General features: G+C 54.4%; 1 protein-coding gene across 1 annotated transcript in view; it reads right to left on the reverse strand.

Annotated features, from left to right (window-relative positions):
• NOS2 (nitric oxide synthase 2) overlaps positions 1-21,624 on the reverse strand; it is a 31,720-nt gene that overhangs the window by 4,203 nt on the left and 5,893 nt on the right. Inside the window, exons 4-23 of the mRNA XM_040641031.1 lie at positions 21,143-21,305; positions 20,281-20,372; positions 19,176-19,317; positions 18,944-19,083; positions 17,418-17,592; positions 17,211-17,312; positions 13,708-13,902; positions 12,679-12,761; positions 12,142-12,286; positions 11,153-11,257; positions 10,166-10,215; positions 9,599-9,773; positions 8,455-8,587; positions 7,377-7,455; positions 6,402-6,583; positions 4,116-4,279; positions 2,973-3,180; positions 1,348-1,435; positions 586-707; positions 134-282 (exon numbers count right to left, since the gene is read on the reverse strand). Of these exons, the coding sequence (XP_040496965.1) occupies positions 134-282; positions 586-707; positions 1,348-1,435; positions 2,973-3,180; positions 4,116-4,279; positions 6,402-6,583; positions 7,377-7,455; positions 8,455-8,587; positions 9,599-9,773; positions 10,166-10,215; positions 11,153-11,257; positions 12,142-12,286; positions 12,679-12,761; positions 13,708-13,902; positions 17,211-17,312; positions 17,418-17,592; positions 18,944-19,083; positions 19,176-19,317; positions 20,281-20,372; positions 21,143-21,305 (2,692 nt within the window). The remainder of the gene's footprint in view (positions 1-133; positions 283-585; positions 708-1,347; positions 1,436-2,972; positions 3,181-4,115; positions 4,280-6,401; positions 6,584-7,376; positions 7,456-8,454; positions 8,588-9,598; positions 9,774-10,165; positions 10,216-11,152; positions 11,258-12,141; positions 12,287-12,678; positions 12,762-13,707; positions 13,903-17,210; positions 17,313-17,417; positions 17,593-18,943; positions 19,084-19,175; positions 19,318-20,280; positions 20,373-21,142; positions 21,306-21,624) is intronic.

The following is a 21,624-nucleotide window of genomic DNA, read 5'->3' on the forward strand; positions in this document are numbered from 1 at the left end:
GACGGGTGTGGAACTGTCTCCGTTTCAGAGCGCAGATGAAGGCTCAGAAAGCAAGGGGCTTGTTGGGGAGCCGGCCCGCACCAGTCTGTGCTTGTAATGCTCTGCCCACCGCACAGGCCGCTGCCGCGTTTACCTTGGGCTGGCCAGGCAGGCGAGAGTAGGCTGTGTGCACCTCATGCAGTACCCCATTCTGGGCCATCTCCAGCATCTCCTCCCGATACAGGTGGTCCTCACCTGGGCGGCGGCACCCGAACACCAGGGTCATGCGGCCGGCCTGGAGCCCTAGGAGACGCCGTGGGCTGCAGTTACCAGGCTGGCCACCAGAGGGCGGGCCATGGCTCAAGGCTTCTCCAGCCCGACAGCTGACTTGAATTCTCATTTCACGCCCACAAGTGTCCTGTCCCCACTTTACAGATGAGGAACCTGAGGCCCAGGGCATTCAGATCACTTGTCCACACAGGCAAATGGGAGGCAAATAGGAGGCAAATGGGAGAGTGGGCGGTGGTATAACCCCAGTGAGGTCCCAGGGAGATGCCAGGCCACCTGGTGCCCCCTCCCCACATGTCGGGAACCTCCTAACTGTACCTTTGTACTTGGTGTCATGGAGCCGCTGCTGCCAGAAACCGCGGAAAGGGGCGATGCCTGTGCCAGGTCCGATGAGGATGCAAGGATGGGAGGGGTCCTCAGGGAGCTGGAAGTTGCCGGCACTGAAGGGGACAGATGGAGAAGCTCGGTTCTCAGACACTCTGGGATGGAGGCACGCTGGACAGGGGCTGGGGAGCTAGGGGTGCAGCAGGGCGGGGGGGGGCAGTAGTGTGGTGGGGGTGGAGAAGACAACAAGCTCAAATTTGATTTCCCAAGTCCTGGAGTTTGCTTCATTTTCCCTGTCCAGGCACACCCTCACCTCATCCTGGGCTCCTTTTGAAAAAAGGCTGAACCTCATTGTACTCTGGGGACCCCACCACTGGCCTCTCTGTCCCTACTGGAGACCTGGCCATACTCTATTGCCAGGGGATAGAATGGAGAGGCCCAGTGTGACCCCCAACGCCTTCTTCAAGGGCCCAGATCCCCCCCCCTTTTTTTAAAGATTTTATTTTATTTATTTGACAGAGAGACAGCCAGCGAGAGAGTGAACACAAGCAGGGAGAGAAGGAGAGGAAGAAGCAGGCTCCCAGCAGAGCAGGGAGCCTGATGTGGGGCTCGATCCCAGGACCCTGGGATCATGCCCTGAGCCGAAGGCAGACGCTTAACGACTGAAACACCCAGGCACCCTCAGATCCCTCCCTTTCAAACCAGAGCTCCAGGGGCCAGTGGTACCACAATGCACAGAGTGGAGGGGGTGCTTACCTTCTCACGAAGCAGGGTACTGGGTCTTGGGGCTTCAGGCTACTGAGCCACGTGCTACAGACACCGTGGTGCAAGGGACCTTGGCCATCTGTAAGGACAACACAGACTTGACCAACATTGATCCCCACCCCCCATCCCCGGGGGTGAATTGTCCCAGAGGCTCCTCCTCAACCAATGAGCCTCCTGGGAGTGTCCGCTCAGGCACTCTGTGGGCTTTAGGGAGGCCACTTCTGTGGTCCACCTTCCATGCAGCCAGAGGTGGGGAAAGCTGAAAGGCAGGTCAAGAGTGTGCCAGCCTCTCCTTCTGCCACTCCAGAAAGAGTCTCAGAGAAGGAACGTGTACAAGGTCACTCAGATCGCAGTAAAATCAGATCACAGCTCAGCTTCCCTGACTCCTACTCCAATACTCCTTCCAAGAATTTCCCAGCCCACCACACAGCTCTGATGGCAGCAGCCCAAAGTGGCCCTGCAGGGTGGCCACAGTCGCGGCCCCACCGTGTCTTCGTGAGGTAAAGCCCTTGCTGGGAGGAACTCTGAGTGATGGGCAGCCTCCTGAGCATTCTGGTCTGCTCTGACCCCTCTGCCTCCCTAGCGGCCCCTCCTTGGGCCTGTGGAAACCCCCACTTTCTCTGGGTTACATCCTCTTCCCAAAGGCCCAGCATTTAAAGCCATCCCAACCAACCCAAGAAGTCCTGTTTTCCCTCTGAATGGGATCTGGCTCTCACAAGATGTACCCCCTCCCCTCTCCCTGTCTGGGCACCGGGACTTGACCTGGGCAGATGTTCTCCAGCAGAGCTGGCAGTCTCTGCCCAGTGTTTAGAAACTGCGTGACTGTGCTCTTCACCCAGCTTTGCCGCGTTACAGGCAACGCTCAGTTACAGAGGGCAGGGCAAGGGCACATGGTTCATTCGGTGCAGGAGCCAAGTCCAAGTGGACAAGGTTTTGTACCTCCCAGTCTATGTTAGCCCATCCCCTATCCTCTGCCCTCAGAGCACCCTATGCTTTATAGCACCCACATCATGACAATTATCTATTTCAATGAGTCTCTCTTCACTGCTCTATGAGGGCAGAAGCTCCATGTGCTGTGTCGCCACGCCCACCATTGTGGCAAGCATAGAGAGAGGTGAAATAAACCATCGCTGAGTGAGCGAGTGAGCAATCAAAGCATAATCGCCCTGTACCCAGGGCGGACTATTAGGAATACTAAGACTCACTGGGCTCCCACTACATATTGGGTGCTTTCTCCATGTGATCTCATTACATTGTCCCAGCAGTAGTAGGACCACAGAGTGACGCAGGATGGACCCAGCAGTCAGACTGCGTGGGTTTGAATCCCGGTTCTCAACTTGCTCACAGTGCAACTCTGGGGCTTAACATCTTTGTGTCTCAGTTTCCTCACCTGTAAGATGCAAACAGTACCCATCTCATGTGGTTACTGCTAATACATACACAGAGGGTTCGCTCAGTGCCTGGTTCATAGTAATCTCCGCCACACACCTGCTACTGCTATTAACACCCTGGGTGGCGGGTTTTAACTGATGAGCAGACCCCAGCTCAGAGATGTCGAACCGCCACCCGGTAAGTAGCAGAGCTGGACCTGCTGCAAAGCCTCTGCCCAGCCTTACCTCGGGTGCGGTACGTGAGCACGGCCACGGTGAGGTGCACCTCCGTGGGTGTGCGATCCCTGGAGGAGCTGATGGAGTAGTACCGGGGTTTCAGAATAGGGAGCTGGGAGAGCAGGAAGCCAGCAGACACCCGCAGGGACGGGAACTCCTCCAGCACCTCCAGGAATGTGGGGCTGTTGGTGAACTTCCACTTGTTGTATTCTGAGGGCTGAAAGCCAAGGACAGTGTGAGTGACTCAGGGCACAGGCCCCACACGGAGACAGGAGGCTGTCACAGTCCAGCATTCATTCGTTTATTCATTCATTCACTCCTTGGTTCCCTCAACCAACACGTCCAAGTGCCAGGCGCTGTCCAGGGTGCTGGAGAGAAAATAGTGCCTGTCCTGGAAGCACTCAGGCCAGTGAGCAGCATTTATCTAATTTGTGTGCTTAGAACTTCACCGTCTGCCACTGGCGGGCAGGAGTCAAATCTTTATTACAATCTAATTTTGGACAGGGCTTTGGAATCATACAGACCTGGGTTCAAACAGTGACTGGGTGCCCTTACTAGCTGTGGGGTCTTGTCCCAATCATTTAACCTTTGTGACATGAGGATAGCATCATCTCCCTCATGGGAACGTCGTGAGAATGAAATGAGAAAATGTGTGCTGAGTTAGTAACTGCAGCCACAGGATAATGGCTGGACTCAAGACAATTAGCGAGAAAGATGATGGTAATAATGCCATCCAGTGCCTTTTGCAAAGACATGGGCCTAGAAAGTTGCCAGTGAGTAATGCATCCTCTCACGTCCACATCTCCATTCATCCTCACCATCCATCCTCCAACACTTCCTAAGGTCCACGCTTATGCCAGGTTTGGGGAATATACAAAGACAAGACACAGTGGCTCTCCTTTTCTAGCAAATTTCTAACAAAGTGCACTTTGATAGCATCCTGCAGATGCTCAGAAAAGTTCAGTTCGCTCGACACAACTGTGTCCTAGAGATGGGATGGGGGAGGATACTGACTTCACACCAGCTTTTGACAAGTCTCACTTTGGGAAGCTGGGTCGGATTCCCCCTTGGAGGTTAAAGACCAGCTCTGGGTTCTGGTTCCCCCTGACTCTGGGACCCTGCCCTTCCCTCACCCACCAGCCCAAACTTCACCTGGCACAGGGTCTCTAGCCTCTGCCTCTCGGCCTCTTCCGTGGCCAGCTGTGCCAGCTTTCGGAGCAGCAGCGGGGTTGGGGGGGTGGTGATGTCCAGGAAGTGGGTGAGGGCCTGGCTGAGTGAGCACGGGGGCAGCCGCTTATCTCTGACCCAGTAGCTTCCTGAACAGGGAAAGAAGGAGTCAGAATGGTAAAAGAGCCCCATTTAGGTTTCCTAAAGGGTGATGAGGCCTCTGGGGAAGACACCGTCCACCCTACAGCTGCAGGGGAGAGACACTGAATTTCTGGCTCAGGGAACCGCGAAAGTGTTCATGTGCCTAATGCACGTGCAAGAAAGTGGTGCCTAGAGGTAGGGCTGCCAGGGAAGGCTGACCAATAGCCCTCCAAAGGGCACCCAAGTTGACATGATCCTGAAAAATCAACTATGCACCAGAGTTCAGTCCCTCTCTGGTTCAGACCTGAACTTTAGCAAAACCCCCATAGGTGAACTATAGACTCACAGTGACTAAATTCACCAAAGACTGATGTACGCTCCAGGGACTAGTTACTCATTTAGAGAAAAGCCCATGACTGCAGTCCCCTCGGGCTATACCAAGAGGTATCAGGTGAGCAGCAAATCACCCCAAAGTGTCAAGTCTCAAGGAGTCCCAAGAGGCAGTATGGAGGGCAGTCACCGTGTGGACCCTAGAGCCAGTAGACATGGGTTTGAACTCTGGCTGTTCACTTATTAGCTAGGTGACTGAAGCCTCTGAGCCTTGGGTTCTACTTCTGTGAAATGGATGTGATAACACAATCTGTCTCACTGGGTTTGTACGAGCATTGAACGGAATAGCGTATGTGTAACAGTAGAGTGTCTGGTACGCGCATGCTCAATATTAGGTAAAAATATTAGTATTAAGTTATTTCATCCAGACCCAAGGCCTGATGAACCACATCAGTCTTCCTACAGTCATAAGGACACCTCTGTCTCCTCACACCTGGGTTTCAGGAGTGTCCGCATTTCTCCTGGACAGTGGGAGACCATGCCACACTTTTCTTCTCCGATCCCCACTCTCCTATTGCGGCCGCTCTCTTTAGGGGTACACATTCTTTGGAAGCAAGATTATCACCAAGGCCAGAGAGCTATTCCTATGGGCTGGGAGGCTCGTGGTTGTTGATTTCGTTAGCGTCTCTCTCCTAGTACCTGTCGCCCCCATGCTGTGCTCCCCACACAGACTGGGCCTCACCGTACACAGGACGGGGTGCTCCAGGCCCTCCCTAGGATAGCGTCTTCTCCCAGGTGAGGACGGCCAGGAGGGGTCTCACTGTCTGGGTCACCTACAGCCTGCCCCTGCCTACGGGCCAAGTCAGGTTGGGATTAATGAGACCCTCAGTGGGTGAACAGTAGGACATTAGAATGCTGTGAACTTGCAAGAGGGATTTGCAATTTGGGATCCAAGGAGACTCTCAGGGCATATGTAATCCCTTCTCTGAACTTCTGGACAAACGTTCATGAGCCTGTAGGAAATGGACTGTGTTTATTTGGTGCCAGGAATTGTGGTGAAGGCTGCACGTGCATCTACTCATTTGGTCTTTACTACGACCTCACGAGAAAGGCTCTCTCATCTCCATTTTAGAGATAAAGAAATAAAGCCTCGAGACGTTGACTCATAGGCCCAAGACCACGCAGCTAGTAAGTGATGGCTCAGGGACTCGAACCTTCAAAGACCAGCATTTTTACACTGTTCCCACATTTCTCCATTATGTCGTCAGGCAAACTGCACACACGTTTACTGTGAAGCCTGAAGAGACAAGGCATATAAAATGCTGGCATCTAGTAATTACCCAACAAATACCACCTGCTACTGTGATGATGATGATGATGATGGTGATGAAGAATATTCCTGCCTATCTGCTTCCTGTACTAGGTAGTGAGCTTTCTGAGTGTAGACACAGAGTCTCACTCATTTCTGTAGCCCAGGGCCTGCCTAGTATATAGATGCGATCAACCAGTTAAATTTTTGATGCAAAAATAAATCAATCCATCGATTAACAAAAAAGTGGCTGGGTCAGCAAAAGAGTGACGGGAATGAGACTCCCCAGCCTCTGGGGTTGGGCAAGAGCCCCAAAGAAGTATCCCTTCTGTTCCAAAGCTGCAGTAGCACGGGCTTGGGTGGCCTACCCACTCAGCAGGAAGGACGGGGTTAGGTGCTCACAGTGCAGACGTGGGACCAGACCATCTGGGGAGTTGGGGGGTGTCAGGGGGAGGGGGTGGGATGCTGGGGCCACCGTGCAGAGGTCTCACCGTTCTCACTGAGGATCTCCAGGTGCACAGGCTGGTGGGGTGAGGGGCCGTCTACCACTCTTTCCAAGATGCCTTGCACCAGGGCCAGCTGGTTGCTGGGGCAAACCCCGAGGTGCTCTCCAGGCAAGTAGCTCAGCTCGCGGCTGTCCTCACAGGAGAGCTCCACCAGGAGGGTGGTGCGGCTGGGGAAGGGAAAAAGAAGTCTCTGGTGACGCCACCAGGATTTCCTCCAGAGCTCCCTGATGGGCGGGCCGGCTTCCCCAGGAAATGTGCCCTCTTTCATTTTCCTGCTCAGTTCTGGGAGCATGGGTCAGATCAGGTTGCTGGTATCCCCTGGAGCTGGGGTGGTCAAGAGGGCCTGGGACCCACCAGGCCTGGGGTTTCTCTGTGGGGAGAGGGTGGGCAGCCCCCTTCCTGGGCAGCACTCCCGAGCCCACCTGGGCTTGACCACACCTTCCACCTAAAGAAAGCACCCCCCTGGGATATCTGCTGGCATTTAGGACAAACTCTTCCTTATCCCCAGCGCAGATATGGCTCTTACTAGAACAAAGCCCAGTATTCCTAATGAATGGGGGAGGACAGCACAGATGAACAAAACCTACAAGGAATCCATGACACTCGTTTCTCCCAAAGAGGAAATGTCCTTCCCTGCCAAGAATTTTCCTGAAAGTTCTTAAGAGCCAAATGGTTTGAGTTTCTCTTGCCCTCCACCTTTGGTGAAAGGGTTTAGTGACAAAGGACCGGTAGTAAAGCAGGTGCCTAGTTCTCAAGCTGGAAAACCAGCCTGTGGTTAATAGAGACCAGTGCTAAAGGCACCAAGGTTACAGGGGTCACCAGCCAAGCCAGTCCTACTGATGGCATTGCGATTAATGCCAGTGCATACTTCTCTCCTTTCAAAGACTGACTTGCTCCGGTCTGGCCTTCATTAAATTAAACTTGTGGACATCCCCCATGCAGCCCCGCGGCCTCCCCTACCTGGACTGGGGACTCTGTAGATTCCGCTGTGATTTCAGCCTCAGGGTGAACACCTTCTTGGCATGCATACTGCTGAGGGCTGTGGGGGACAGAGATGATGAAGTGGCGGAGACGCTCTTAAGCATTGGTGGGGGGCAGCCTCCCCGAGTCTGAGTCCGTTATGCCTGGACACCACCCCTGGGGTGTCCAATCCGTGATGGCAGCGGGGGGGGTTCTTTTGCTGTTTGCCTGCCATGTTTCTGAATCACAAATAAAGGCACTTGGTCTGGCAGGGGTGTTTGTGCTGCTGCTAGGTGTGGGGGGGATGCATTAGGAGCCCACATAGGGGCATTTCTAGGCCATCCCCAGAGCCGGGCATCTGCAGGAGAGCATAGTTGAAGTTGGGGGTGTCCTAAACATGCAGAAAGCTCCACAACTACTGTACTTATGGTACAAGGAGAGAGGAATCATGGAGGCCCAGCATCCAGAAGGCACCGTCACAAGTTCACGTCCGGCAGCCTGGGATCGGCTCCACGAGATGTTTACAGCACTTGGCTGCTGTCAGAGCCGGACAGCGGGGACTCAAATCCCAGCCTGGCCACATGCCAGCAACCTGCTTCCCCTCCCTGAACTTTAGTTTCTTTGTGCCCTTCTTTTTTTTGTTGTTTTTAAGTAATCTCCGCACCCAACATGGGGCTCGAACTCAGAACCCAGAGATCAAGAGTCGGATGCCCCCATCAACTGAGCCAGCCAGGCACCCCGGTCCTTGTGCCCTTCTTGCAAGGTGAGTGTTTGGGCTCACTCAGAGCAGGCGGGCGAGGAGCCCAGCACAGTGCCTGGCACACAGGAGGCCCTGTGCTGGCTCCCCTCTCTCTCTACCACCCACCCAGGGCTTCCTCCTGAGACAGCCTCCCTCAGAGATGAAGCACGCTCTCCAGCCTAGCACCCAGCAGGCTCTCGGATCGAACGAGAGAGAGAGGCCTGGCAGCCCTCCGTCAGCTGCCTCTGTTCAGAGGGTCCTAGTGGTCTCCTCAACCGCAGAGACCTCCACCCTGGCAGGAAGGGCCACGGACCCCGTGCGGCACGGCGCGGCAGGTACCTCTCTCGAGGTCCAGAGGCTGCGAGTCCTGCACGAGCCTGTAGTGCTGTGGGTCCCATGTCACGTTGCAGGTGTAGAGCCTGGGGATCTGAATGCGGTGTTTGCCTCGCACCTCGAACGTCTCACAGGCCGCCTGGAAGAAGATGGGGCAGACCGGTGTCAACCACAGTCACTGTCATCCTCAGCAACATCATCACCAACGACGGGGCCACCGCTTTGTACGTCCTTACAAATCGGTTAAGCGCTTCCTATAATGACTAAGCATGTTCGGACTGGGCCGCTGTGAGGACTCAGAGAGGAGGCCGGGCTCGGCACACAGGTGCCACGGCTATTCGCACGGATGCTCATACGGACAGGATCTCGTTTTACCTGCACGCCCACCCCTGAGATTGGATCACTCCCGTGCTCCTGGTGTGGAGTCACGTGGAGGCAGTGCGGGCCTGGGAGCCAGGTCTGCCCCGACTCAAGCTGGGGCTCTAAGTACCGCTGCTGCGTGAAATGCCCTGCTTACTTGAGGAGGTTTTTTGTTCTTTAAGATTTTTTAAATTTGAGAGAGAGAGAGTGCAGGGAGGGGCAGAGGGAGGGAGAGAGAGAATCCCAAGCAGACTCCCTGCTGAGAATGGAGCCCAATGCCGGGCTTGATCCCATGACCTTGAGATTATGACCTGAGCTGAAACCAAGAGTCCGACGCTTAACGGACTGAGCCACCCAGGAGCCCCAGTGAGGAGTTCTTTAAATCAGGGGCATCGGGCCACAGGCAGCAAAGCTCTGCTGAGATTCCGACACAGGTCCAAAGGACTTCACTGCATAGTCCCTGTCCCCAGGCTCTCTGTGGCTGGAAGACTGAAACAACGCTAAGTCATCAAGAGGTGACCTGGACAGTTAGAGGGGGAAGATCTTAAACCGAAGCTCCCGGAGGATGGGAGGTATCTCAGCCCTCTTCCCCCACCCAGGGACACAAGTGGAGTTCTGGGGGCTGAGGGAGTGCAGCAGTGACCTGAGCCTTCAGGCCACACCTAGGACCGAGCCTGTAGGACTAGGCAGGGGTCATGCCACCCAGAATGCCCAGCATAGATGTCCTGGGCAGGAATGGGCTGTGGCCTCCCTGTCCCCGCTGTGGAGGCAGCTCCCGCTAAGAACTGACCTTAAAGGTTTGCACGGCCCAGCTGCGGAAGGCTTCCTCCTGCCCACTGAGCTCGTCCCCTTCCCCTGTTGGGGCAAGCTGAGAGGCCCCCAGATGGGACAGCTTCTGGTCGATGTCATGAGCAAAGGCACAGAACTGAGGGTACATGCTGGAGCCGAGGCCGAACACGGCATACCTGCCCGAGGAGGACACACACACGAAGACTGGAGTGAGCCCACCCATGTAAGCATCATGGAGCACGACCGGCCCGAAAGCCAGCCTCCAACACTTCCACTCCTGCTGGACACAGGACCGGTCAGTACATGCCATCTTCGGGTCCTCTCCAGCTCCCGAGCCTCATCACCAACTCCCGGGACCAATCCCATGCTTGGCCTGCAGACCTGTGTGAGGGACTTGGTTTTCCTGGCTTGACCCTCAACACACTCCGAGGACAGGCTCTCTCTGTGCCTGGACATCTTGGAAAAGACCCCCTTATACACAACAAATACCCTCCCTGGAACCGGGGTCCCAGAACGTGTAGGTCCATAAGGCAGGGCTCGGACAAGTGGGAGTGGGAAAAAGCCTTACCTGAACTTGTTGGTAAGCTCTTTCAGCAAGAAGAGAGATTTTTTCAGTTTCTAGAAAGAGAGAGAACCACAGAGTTCTCAGGACAAGATTCATAAAAGCACTGCTTTTACTTTTTTTCTGGTGGACCCACTTCAAAACTGGCCACATCTGGCAGGAGAAGGCTCAAGGTCCACAAACGAAAGTTGGTTTATGTGTGGGGCCCGTTGGCCGGGGCTCAGGGACAAGTTGAGCCTTAGGAAGTCATGTGGGCCTGACCCTTGGTGTAGCCCAGCTCTGGTAGAGAGGGGGCCTGGCATCTCCAGAGGGTCTTCTATCTACTGGGGCATGAGCCTCTCTTCCTGTTTGAACCTGGTAACAATGACGACTGGCCCCGTGCTCTCTAAGGTAACTCTAATTTCCAAGGAACTCAAGAGAATTTTAGGTGGAATGTGACCCTGCAGAAATAGTGTTAAATCACATGGTAGGAAAGTATTCTCTTTTCTGTAATTTTTTAAAAGTTATTCCTGTTTCTATTATTATGCTTGTCTTTACGAAAACTAGGGAGAGTCTCAGCTTGGAACTACTGGAGCCTGAAGACCTCTAATACTTGCCTGTTACTCATTTAAAAAAAAAAAAGCAAGCCATGGTCAGGCAATAGTATCTAGCGAAAAGTCAAGAACTTTGTTTGGCTTTCATGGGATTTATTTTTTGTCGGCTTTCCATTTGTGGGAGTGATTTAAAATTTCCTTTACATGTGAATTTTTTAGTTTAAAAAGGTGGGTCAATTTACTTAAAAATATAAAGTCTGTGATAGGAAGGCGGTCACATACACATGGCGATCATTACAGAGACGGCAGGCAAACGCTGGCGCTGGGGCACCCAGAGTGGTCTGAGCACACTTCCAAATGTCCTCCGTAAGACATGCTGGATCGCCCGGATCCTTTCCTTGGCCCCCTCGGGCCCTGGCACCCTCCCCCCTCCAAGAACACTGGGACCCGAGCCACCCACCTCTCCGTTGCCAGGGGAGTCTCCATTCCCAAACGTGCTGGTCACCACCAGGAGCAGCTGCTCGTCCTCCAGATGGCGCAGCCTATACTCGTCCATGCAGAGAACCTGCAGGGCCCCAAGGGTGGACATCAGCCCCCCACGCCGTCCCCAGACACCCTGTGCTTCCCTTCCCCACCCCGGCCAGGAGCCCCCTCATCACCGGGTTCCCCCGGCCCCGCCCACACCCAGCACAGGCGGGGCCCAGAGGCAGATGCCCCACGGATCCCCGTCCAGTAAACCCACATGAACACTTCGCTCCCCACCCTCCTGCCCCACGCCAGCCCCATCGCCAACACTTCCACAAGCCCGAGGCGGGGGGTGGGCTCGCCTCCAAAACATGGCAGGTCCCAAATCGGAATGCCCCCGCCGCTGTTTTGAATTCCGAGTGTGTGGACATATTTTCCACAAAAATGAGATAAGTGGGTTACAAAAATGATGATCCTTTTAACGCCTCAGGAACCCAACCGATTCGCCTGAAGCTCATCTCAGGTGACATGTGTCACCGCCTCCCTGTTCGACCCACACCCATGTGACGTTTCCAGGGAGGTCTCAGCGAAGGATAAACTCCAGCACTGACGGAAGGCATGAGTCACCCTCTGGGGTTTTGTTTTATTTCCTATTCATCCTTTGCCCCCTTCACATTTAGCACTGTGCCCGGTACAGAAGGTGTTGAGTAAATGGGAATAAAATTCACCTATGGGAGCACATGGATATTGGGACGTGGCTTAGTAGAGTGTTTCTCAAACTGTGTTCCCTGGAACACCATGGAAAACTTAGGTACTATGTAACTTTGGGAATCCCTGGACACACATCCGTCCTTCTGTCACAGATTTACAGTCAGCACATCCAAGGCTCTGGGACATTCAGGAGCAGGGCAATCATTTTAACTTTCGCCAACTTGTCTGTATCCAGGCAGAGGAAAAAGGCCCGTGTCCAGCTGAGCTGGCTACCTTGGGATTAAAGGCGCAGCTGAACAAGGCCCCCAGGTCCCGGGCCAGCGTTTCTGACTTTCCTGTCTCCGTCGCAAAGAGGATTGTGGCTCTGACTCGGGAAGCCATGGTCTTGCACATCAGCATGGCGGAGAAGAGCACAGCTCTGTGTGGACAGACAGACAGACAGACAGACACTGTGCTGACTCAGCCTTCCAGAGGAACACGGGGGCCCGAGAGAACGGGAGGTGGACGGTGTTTAAAATGTGGCAGCATGAGGGAAAGGAACACACGTTTCTTGCCAGCTATTGACCCTGACCCATGGCCTTTCTCTTCCCTTCACCCGCTCAACCCACTGCTCAGCCCCGGGGGGAGATGGAGGACAGGGAAGGTTGGGCTAATGGTGGCAGGTATGCCCCTTGGCGTCTAGACCCCTGCGAGCCAACCTCCACAGAGATCATCCTGTCTCTTTGTTCCCTGCCCGTCGAGGCCGAGAAGAGCAGCCGCTTGGAAGGAAAGGCTGCAGTTCAGGCCTCAGGACCGGCCGCTCGCACTTACTTCACCAAGACTTTGAATGGAATCTTTCTTCTCCGGGGTCTCCGCTTCTCATCCTGCCAGGTGTGGGTTTTCCAGGCTTCCACCTTCAGAAAAGAAGGCACACGTGAGGGCAGGTGCGCCCTGGCTCGGCTCCGGTGTGGGGATGCGAGGGAGAGAGAGGACCCTTCGTGCCCTTTGTGAGGCGGGGGTCCCCGAATGCCGCACTGGAGAGGACTGGGGCTCTGTCTCCCTCCGAGCTGCAGCTCCAGTGGCCAGCTTACAGCCTGCACACGCCGGGGGAGGGTCCACTGGCTTATTCTCCATTAGTGTCCCCCCAGAAGGAAGAGCCCCACTTCACTTTGTCTTTAGCGTCTAATCACTAGGCAGGTCACATGATGCCGAGGCCAAACTGGGCACCTCCTTTCAGAGGAAAAGGAGATGTGACCACAACGGTACTAACGTCCCCAGCAATCAGTCACCCTGATCTGCTATTAGCATCTGAAAGTAAGAAAGCTCTTCCCCAAATCAAACCAAAGTCTTTTTTCAGACAAAACGAACTGGTTTCAACAGGTGACGATGATAGAGTGAGTCGGGGTTGGGCGCCAGTGCGTGGGATCCACACGACCTCCTACTGCAGAGCTAATACCTGTCGCCTTTAGAGATGAGGGCAGCGGGGCTCCCGCGGTTGAAAGGCCCACCCAAGATCCCACAGCTAGGAGGCGGCAGAGGCGCCTGCAGGCGTGTCTGACCGGGTGCCAAGCTCTTCACCATCGCGGGCTCTGACCATTTACAGGTGGGGGAAATGGTGGTCAGCCTCAGAAGCGGAAGCCCCAGCAGAGCAATGGGCCCCTGATGGTAGAATAGAAGGTCTTTCCTGAAGTCTCACTCTCTGTGGGAACGGACAGACGCTGCTCAGCGTCCGTGAGCGCAGCCTGAAAAGCAGGGGTCTGTGTGTCCCCGACCCTCCCTGTGGGTCCCGCACGAGTGAGCACGCACACCCTCTTTCCACCCGAGTCCCAAGACAGAGAGGAGAGGAAAGCCCTCCCTTACCTGGTAGTAGTAGAAAGGGGACAGGACATAGTTTAGCATCTCCTGGTGGAACACAGGAGTGATGCTCCCAGAAATCGGGGGGACCAGCCAAATCCAGTCGGCCGGGCAGCCCCCTCGGGAACGGTACTCGTTCTGCATGTACTTCATGAACGACTCTGCAGCTGAGTGGTGGTCCATGATGCTCACATTCCGCTTCTGAATTAGAAGGAGGCAAAGAGGGGGGTTGAGGCGAGGGATGGGGGAGTCAGGAGTGTGGTCTGTCGGCTGCGGGGCTCCCAAGATGGACTGCGGAAAGGCCGGGCAATCACTAAAATGGGACAGCCATTGCCCTGGCCACCTCCTTGCTGCTAGAAGTAAATACCCAAGTAGAAGGCACTTTCGGAGCCTCCAAAGGAGCCCCAGAAATCATCATAGCCATGGGGAGCCCACGGGGCACCTGGCGGGACCCCCTCGGCCCTCTAGGGGCAGTGTCAGCTTCCCAGGCCACACCTACAAGTCTCCCCCAGCTCCCAACGAATGGCTCCCTCTGGATGCTGATAAATCCAACCCCAGAGCCTTCTTGCCACTTGTTAGTAGAGAGTTCCAGGAGTCACTTCTCCGAGAATGTGGCTCTCTTGGCCAAGAAGGAACCGGACATCTCTGGAGAGGACTGAGTGTTGGGGGGGAACCGTAGCATACGGAAGACAAGTCACCACAATGTCGCACATCCGAAAATTAGAAGCCAAGGGGTCTGAGCCTTCCCGGAATGATCCAACAGAGGCAGCCACACCCCTCACTGCCTGGGGCGACTCATCCAGTCCAGAGACATTTGTTTCATGTCATGATTCACACCGTGGCCTCTTATTGGCCGTGCGACCTTGAGCTATTAGCTGCTGAGCCTCACTGAGCCTCGGCATCCTCATCTGGAAGATGGGGGTAAGAAGAGTTTCTACAGCATGAGGCTGCTGAAAGGCTGCAGTAACTTAACGTAAGTAAAGCAAGAACGGGCACAACAAGTGTGAGCCGCCATCCTTGCTTCTACCTGCCAGGCAGCGCAGCAGGCACGGGCATGACAGAGGGGAACATGGGGCCCCTTTTCTGCATTAGATTATATCCTAAGGGGGGAGGCGGAGGAAGCTGGCCATCCACGTGGTCTGCTGCGAGATATAACAGAGGAGAGCGCAGGGGCTGCTGGGGGACAGACAGGGCTGAGCTCATACACAGGCCTGGAGGAGAAGGAGGGGATTCCAGAAGCTGCTTCTAAGTGGAGGCAAGTCTTTTTTTGTTAAGATTTTATTTATTTATTTGACAGAGAGAGAGAAAGGGCACAAGCAGGGAGAGCGGCATGCAGAGGGAGAGGGAGAAGCAGGCTCTCCACTGAGCAGGGATCCCAATGTGGGACTCAATCCCAGGACCCTGGAATCATGACCTGAGCCAAAGGCAGACACTTAACCAATTGAGCCACCCAGGCACCCCATAAGCAGAAGCAAGTCCTAAGAGATGGGCATGAGTTAGGCAGGGCATGGGCATTGCTGGAGGAGGACGCTGCCCAAGTCACAGCCAGAGGCATGAAAGGAACCCGCTGATGGAGGGCTCAACGGGTCTCTGCAGTCTTACCCGTGTACCAGCGCCCCCCCCACCCCGTGCTACACCGGCTGTAAGCTCAGAGGCTGATGATGGTAATAATGAATAATAAGACCAATAAAACTAAGGCCCACTGAAGGTTCGCTAGGGGTCGGCCAGCACGGCCAAGTGTTCTGCATACATTTTCACTGAATTCTTACAATAACCTAGTGAGGGAGGTCCTCCTATTTATTCCCGTTTTTACAGATGAGGACATTTATCGTGAAGGAGGGGGATGAGGAAGTGCCGGAGACTCTCTAGCAGCGCGGGGTGTGGTCAGCCACGATCAGAACACAGCCGAAGACCAGCAGATTTTCCGGGACATTTCTGCACCCTGCAGTGACAGGGCTGGTGCACAGAGCCCCTAGGAGTCAGGATGTGTGGTCCACGGGCACGGGGTCCTTCTGAGCTGGGCCAGCCCCTGGGGGCTCTTCCTGTACCCCCTCAGTGCCCCCCTCCCCCCACCCTCCAAGAACATCAAGCAAAGCTTGACCTGTCTATGGGGTGACCAGCCCTGGGAAACTGTGTGATTGTAAATATTTACTGGATGTTTAATGTCAACTCCCTGCTCCACTCCGCGAGGAAAGGGGTTTTGTCTATTTTGTTCACCACTCATATCCTTGGCCAAGCCTAGTGCCCGGCACACGCAAAATGTTCACTCTATTTTGCTGAATGAATAAAGGACTGTCTTCCTAGTGGTCAGGCTTCCAAGGCACCTGCTAGCTTTGGGGAGACAGTCTTAGCCTCTAAAGTACTATCTTCACGCATCCTCTGCCCCCTTCCCAAAAGGAAGGGGAGCATTCATATGAGTAAGAGCAGTGGACAGACCGGAAGGCTCAGTCCCACCCAAGCACTAACCCGGGTGTGGGCCCTCAGGGTGGATACATTCGCCCAGAGGAGGGAAGCGAGAGCAGCCCCTGCTCGTGTGGACATGGGCTCTCATTCATTCATTCAGTACATATTTTTTCCAGTACCTCCGATAGCCATTCTTCCACCCTCTAGAGACGGAGTAGTGAACAAAAGGGACAGGCCTGGCCCTAACAGAAAGACAGGAAGTAGATATACTACGTAATGTCAGGAGCCAGCACGAGTAATGAAGAAAAATAAAGACAGAGTTGAAGAAGAGAGAGCGATGGGATGGGGGTGGGTAAGGGTGCCATCTTCCATGGTGTGGTCAGGAAGAGCGACTCTAAGGAGGAGACAACAGAGACCTGGATGAAGGGAAGTAGGGGGTCATGGGATGATTTGTGGGAAGGGTGTTCTAGGCAGAGGAGAAAAGCAAGTGCAAAGGCCCTGAGGTGGCAACTATCTTGGTGAGTTTGGAAAACAGCAAGAATTCCAGAGTGACCGGAAGAGTGTTAGAAGACAGAAGTCTGACTGGAGTGGCTGGAGGACTAGGAGATGTAGGAGATCTTGCATCGGGTTAGCTGCAAAGGGAAGCAGGAAAACACGGCAGTAGCTGGGGACTTACTGGGTTAGCTGACCGTTTCTTTTTTGGAGATGGGAAACATGACAGCCTATCGGTCACTGCTGAAAATGACCCAGCAGAGAGGAAGACACTGATGAGACAGAAGAAGGGGGGGTGGGATTTTCAGGAGTAAAGTCCTTGAAAAATGGAGGGGGAATAGGATTCAGTGCTCAAGCTCGGGGATGGACACGTCTTGAAAGGTAAGGAGTTGCCTGTTGCTAGAAGCATTCAAGTTTACACTAGAAGACCCAGAGTGAGGAGGAGGGCTTATCTGTCTACATCCCCAGCGCTGAGTACAAACTAGGTGCTCAATACTGGTGTGATGCATGAAAAAATGGACAACACTGTCAGGGGAGAACCAAGCATGAGATGAATGGTTGGACCACATAACCTTCTGACCAGAAAGTCTCCAGACCCACAAAACACGACGTACCTGGAAACTGTGGAGCACAGCGACATTGATCTCAACGACAGCCCGGTCCTTCCAGAGTGAGGCCAGCTTGTGCGTTTCCAGGCCCATCCTTCTGCCCACTTCCTGCAGAGGCAGAGTGATGGGGTGAGTTGGTCCTCAGGACTGCCCCCCACCCCGCCCATGACAGACCCACATCTGCAGCCAGCCCCGCCAGACGGTCCCCGTTACCTCCAGAATGTTGTAACGCTGAACGTCACAGAAGTCCCGGACCCCGATCTCCGTGCCCATGTACCAGCCGTTGAAGGGGCACCCCGGGAACTCGAGGCCGCCCACCTCAAGCAGCATGTTGGCCACTGCGGGCAGGGCATACCACTTCAGCTGGAGCTCACGGAACCACTCGTACCTGGCAGGGAAGAAGAGCCAGTGGTTACTGGGGCCTGTGCTTTTGCCCATCCTCACCCCCCCAGCCCCGACAAAAAAGGCTTCAGAAAAAGAGCCAACCAAGAAAACTCCTTCCCAAATGCTGTTCTCGAAATTCGTCCAAGATGGAGAGGTGAATGGGGCACAGTAGGCATCATTCATTAATTATGCATTCCTTTACCCACTCGTTCATGCAAATGTATGGTAAGCAACACGTATGTGACAGGCACCATGCTAAATGCAGAGAACATAGCATAGGGGTTAAGGACTTCAGTGTCAGAAAGCCCAGGTTCAAGTTCTGCCTTACTGCTTACCAGCTCTGTGGCCTTGGGATGTGAGTTAGCCTCTCTGAGCCTCAGTAACCCCACCAGTAAAATAGAGATACTAGTACCAAACTCATGGGTTTACTATAAAGATAATGGTATTGCTCATTTATAAATTCATTTATTCCAGAAATATTTATAATTGAGCACCTACTATGTGCCAGGTACCCTTCTAGGTGTGAGGGGTAAATAGCTGAACAAGAAAGGCAAGATCCCTATTCTCAAGGAGCTTACTGACTAGAGTCTAGACTTTAGACTATAAGCAAGTAAACAGATGAATAGAAAAATAACAACAAGATGATGTGGTAGACAGAGGGAGAGTGTCTGCTCTAGATTGAGTGTTCAGGATAGGTTTCTCCAAGGGGACGACGTTCAGGAAATACCTTGCTGTCAAGAAGAAATGAATCCTTTAAGTTTCTGAGGAAAAAGCATGTCAGGCAGAAGGAACAGCAAGTGCAAAGGCCCTGAGGTAGGATTGAGTTCAGTGTATGCAAGGGATAAAAAGAAGAGTCCAGCTCAATGCCTGCTACTCAGTGAGTCTCAATATATGGAAATATTTTTGTGATGATGATTGCTGCCCAGAGCAGGAGCTGAACCAGAGGAGCTCCAGAAGTCCCTATGGCCCTATACTTGCACCACAGTCAGAAGAGGGGTTGCTGAGAGAGTTGGCAGGAAGACAAGGGGACTGGACTGCTCAGTGTGAGAACGTTAGAGGCTTTTGAGGGCTTCTCTCCCAAGGTCACTGCTTTCCAAGTTCCTAGGGCCCCATCTGTCTAAGCCTCTGCTTCCCCCTCATCATCAACATATCCTCCTAAGTCTGAGGCCCGAGACCCAAGTCTGGGGTTGCCGCACAAGCGTCACCAAGGCAAGCCTTGAGAGCCAGCCCTTCTGGACACTGCCTGCTGCTGGCTGGGTTTTGGGGGCAAGGAGGGGCCTGAGGACTGAGCTCTCCCCAAGGCGGGGATGGAGCGTGCATGTTAACACACATACCCGCACCCCCCGCCTGCTTACTTGGGATGTTCCATGGGCACCTCGAGCACAAGGTCAGGTGGGATTTCGAAGAACTCTGGATCTTGGCCATCCGCCTGCAGCACCAGGGGCACCACGTCGAAGCGACTGTACTTGGGCTTCCAGCCCAGGTCGATGCACAGCTGGGGGCAAGACGGGCCCAAATGAGTCTCCGGACCCAGGCCCCTGACCCCTCTGGCTCCACTCTGCCAGCCAGCACAGCTGGATCCCGTACCTGGGTGAACTCCACGCTGGCGGGGTCCCCCAGGATGGTGCCATCAGGCATCTGGTAGCCGGCATACCGAATGAGCTGAGCATTCCAGACCCGGAAGTCATGCTTCCCATCGCTCCGCTGGGGGAACACGGTGATGGCCGACCTTCTCCAAGACAAGGACAGTGCCATGTACTCCTCGGCTTCGGTGGGGGCTCCCAGCCAGCCTCCCCCAGTCCCCCTCCGCCTCCTGTCTTCCCGTTCCCTCACCCTCTGCATCTGAGCTAGCTGAACCGAACCCCTACAGCAACACCACACAACACGCCAGGCTCTCACTGGCCTCAGTGTAACCTGCCCCCCTCCCTGACATACCCTCTTTCTCTTTCATCTCCTTCCGGTGCCTCCCTTTCCTTCAAGACAAATTCAGGGGCCACCCCCCTCCAGGATAGTCTCTATCCCTCCGGTAGGGTTAGCTTTCCCAGCCTTTTCCCTCACTGCACCTTTCTCTCGTGCAGCCCAGTTAGCGGATGCTTGTCTAGTGCCAGGCATAGGTTCACAGTGGGCTGGAGCAGGGTCCTAGGTCTTAGTCACCTCTGCATTGCCCCCACCCCACTGCCATGCCTAGTCATGGGTTGGGTCCCCATTATATGGGTGCTGACTGTTTGCTGAACAGAAGAATGAATGAACGACTGAATGGGCTGTTCAGTCCTATCAGCCTTGACCTCTTTGGTGGTGGGTAGGAGAAGGTAAGGTTGTGGGGGCGGGTGAGCAGTGATGAGCAGTGACTCTCCCGGTTCTAAGAAGAATGACACACTGGAGCCTTGAGCTGCAAAACCAACCTCTCCTCCCTTCTAAAAGGTGGGGAGCCTGACCTTAAGCAATGAAGACATTGCTTCTTTAAGATCTCCCATCCCCTCCAAATGGTTCCAAGTCAGAAGGAAACCGAAGACATGGGCTAGGAAGAGGGGCTAAGCTCATGGAGACTTGCCGAAGACGCCTGTGTCTTTCTCCTTTCTCTTTCTCCCCGGCTTCTCCTGGAGAAGCTTCCCCTAAACCCATCTGCATTCTTTGGCTCAGACTCGGGGGCAGGGTGGGCCCCAGCTGCAGCCCCAGGGAAAGGTGCACTCACCTGATGTTGCCGTTGTTGGTGGCATACCGCAGGTGTCTGCAGATGTGCTCGAACATTTCCTTGGCAGTGGAACAGCTCCGGGCGTCGAAGACCTGCACACAGCCCACCCAGCCCAGACCATCAAGGACTGTGAGGACAGAGGTCCCAGGGTTGATCAGAAGCTGAGTTATGAGGAACTGAGGACGTGGCCCAAATGCTCCCCACCACCCAAACACCAAGCAGAGGAGAGCGTTCTCTTCTCTTCTCTTCTCTGCGTCTACACCTCCTGTCTCAGGGCTGCCCTGTCCAGCCTTTCTCCTGCTCTCCTGGGGGAGCCCAGGCAACCCCTCTCGGAAGACCTTATGAAAACCTAAATCCCAAGAAAACCTGACCTCCGAGCATGTGAATGGGAACTCGCAGAGCCCTCGCCTGGTGCCTCCACAACATCAGCACATTTTACACGGGGCTCCCATCACATTTTCTTTCAGCCTGTGTTGGTTTCACTGGCATTTCTCATCAATTTCCCTGTCCACGCAATTTCCATATTATACAGCATTTACCCCGAGGTAAAGCCGCCTAGGAGGCGAGGATAAAGACAGTGTCTCCTAGGCGCCAAGAATTCAAACAGTCCTCTCTTGCGGCACCAGGGTCTCAACTGGTCATTCGGTTTTATTTCTGTGTTTAGTGTGAGAGAACAGACCCGCTAGAAATCTTGTGCTGAAATCAGAGTCTAGACATCCGAGGAGAGCCCTATGAGCCCCCATCTCACGTTCACGAACATGCAGAGAGAACCGGGGAGTCCCGCCCCGGCTGCTCAGAGCCGTCTGCTCAGAGCCTTCCCGCCTCCCCATTTCCTCCCCTGCTCGGGACTGAGGAAGGCCACCTGCAGGTTGGACCACTGGATCCTCCCGATGCAGCGGGGAGCGTTGCGCCAGGCCTGCTTGGTGGCGAAGATGAGCTCATCCCCCGTCAGCTGATAGGTTCCTGTTGTTTCTATCTCCTTTGTTACCGCTTCCACCCTGGCCAGATGTTCCTCTATTTTTGCCCTGGGGGACAGGAAGACAGCAGGAAGATCAACAACGAGATGGCCTTAGATGGGGATTCATTCAATGCACAGAAGCAGGAACTGAGCTAGGCTACCAGGAGGGCAAGATGTCCTTCACAGAGACGGGCCAGCTTCCCAGGTGTGGGACCCTGGCCCGAGCTCAGAAGGGCCCCAGGCTTCTTGGCTTAATGCTCTGCTGTTCCTGTCTTGAAATTCTTCAGCATGTTTGAACAGGGAGCCCACATTTTCATCTCTCCGCTAGCTCCTGCCAGTGACGTTGCTGGTCCTGATCCTGGGGGCACCCTTGTTTCCAGGTGCTT

Source organism: Ursus maritimus, unplaced genomic scaffold (assembly GCF_017311325.1).
Source record: "Ursus maritimus isolate PB19 unplaced genomic scaffold, ASM1731132v1 scaffold_24, whole genome shotgun sequence".
Taxonomy (NCBI): Eukaryota; Metazoa; Chordata; class Mammalia; order Carnivora; family Ursidae; genus Ursus; species Ursus maritimus.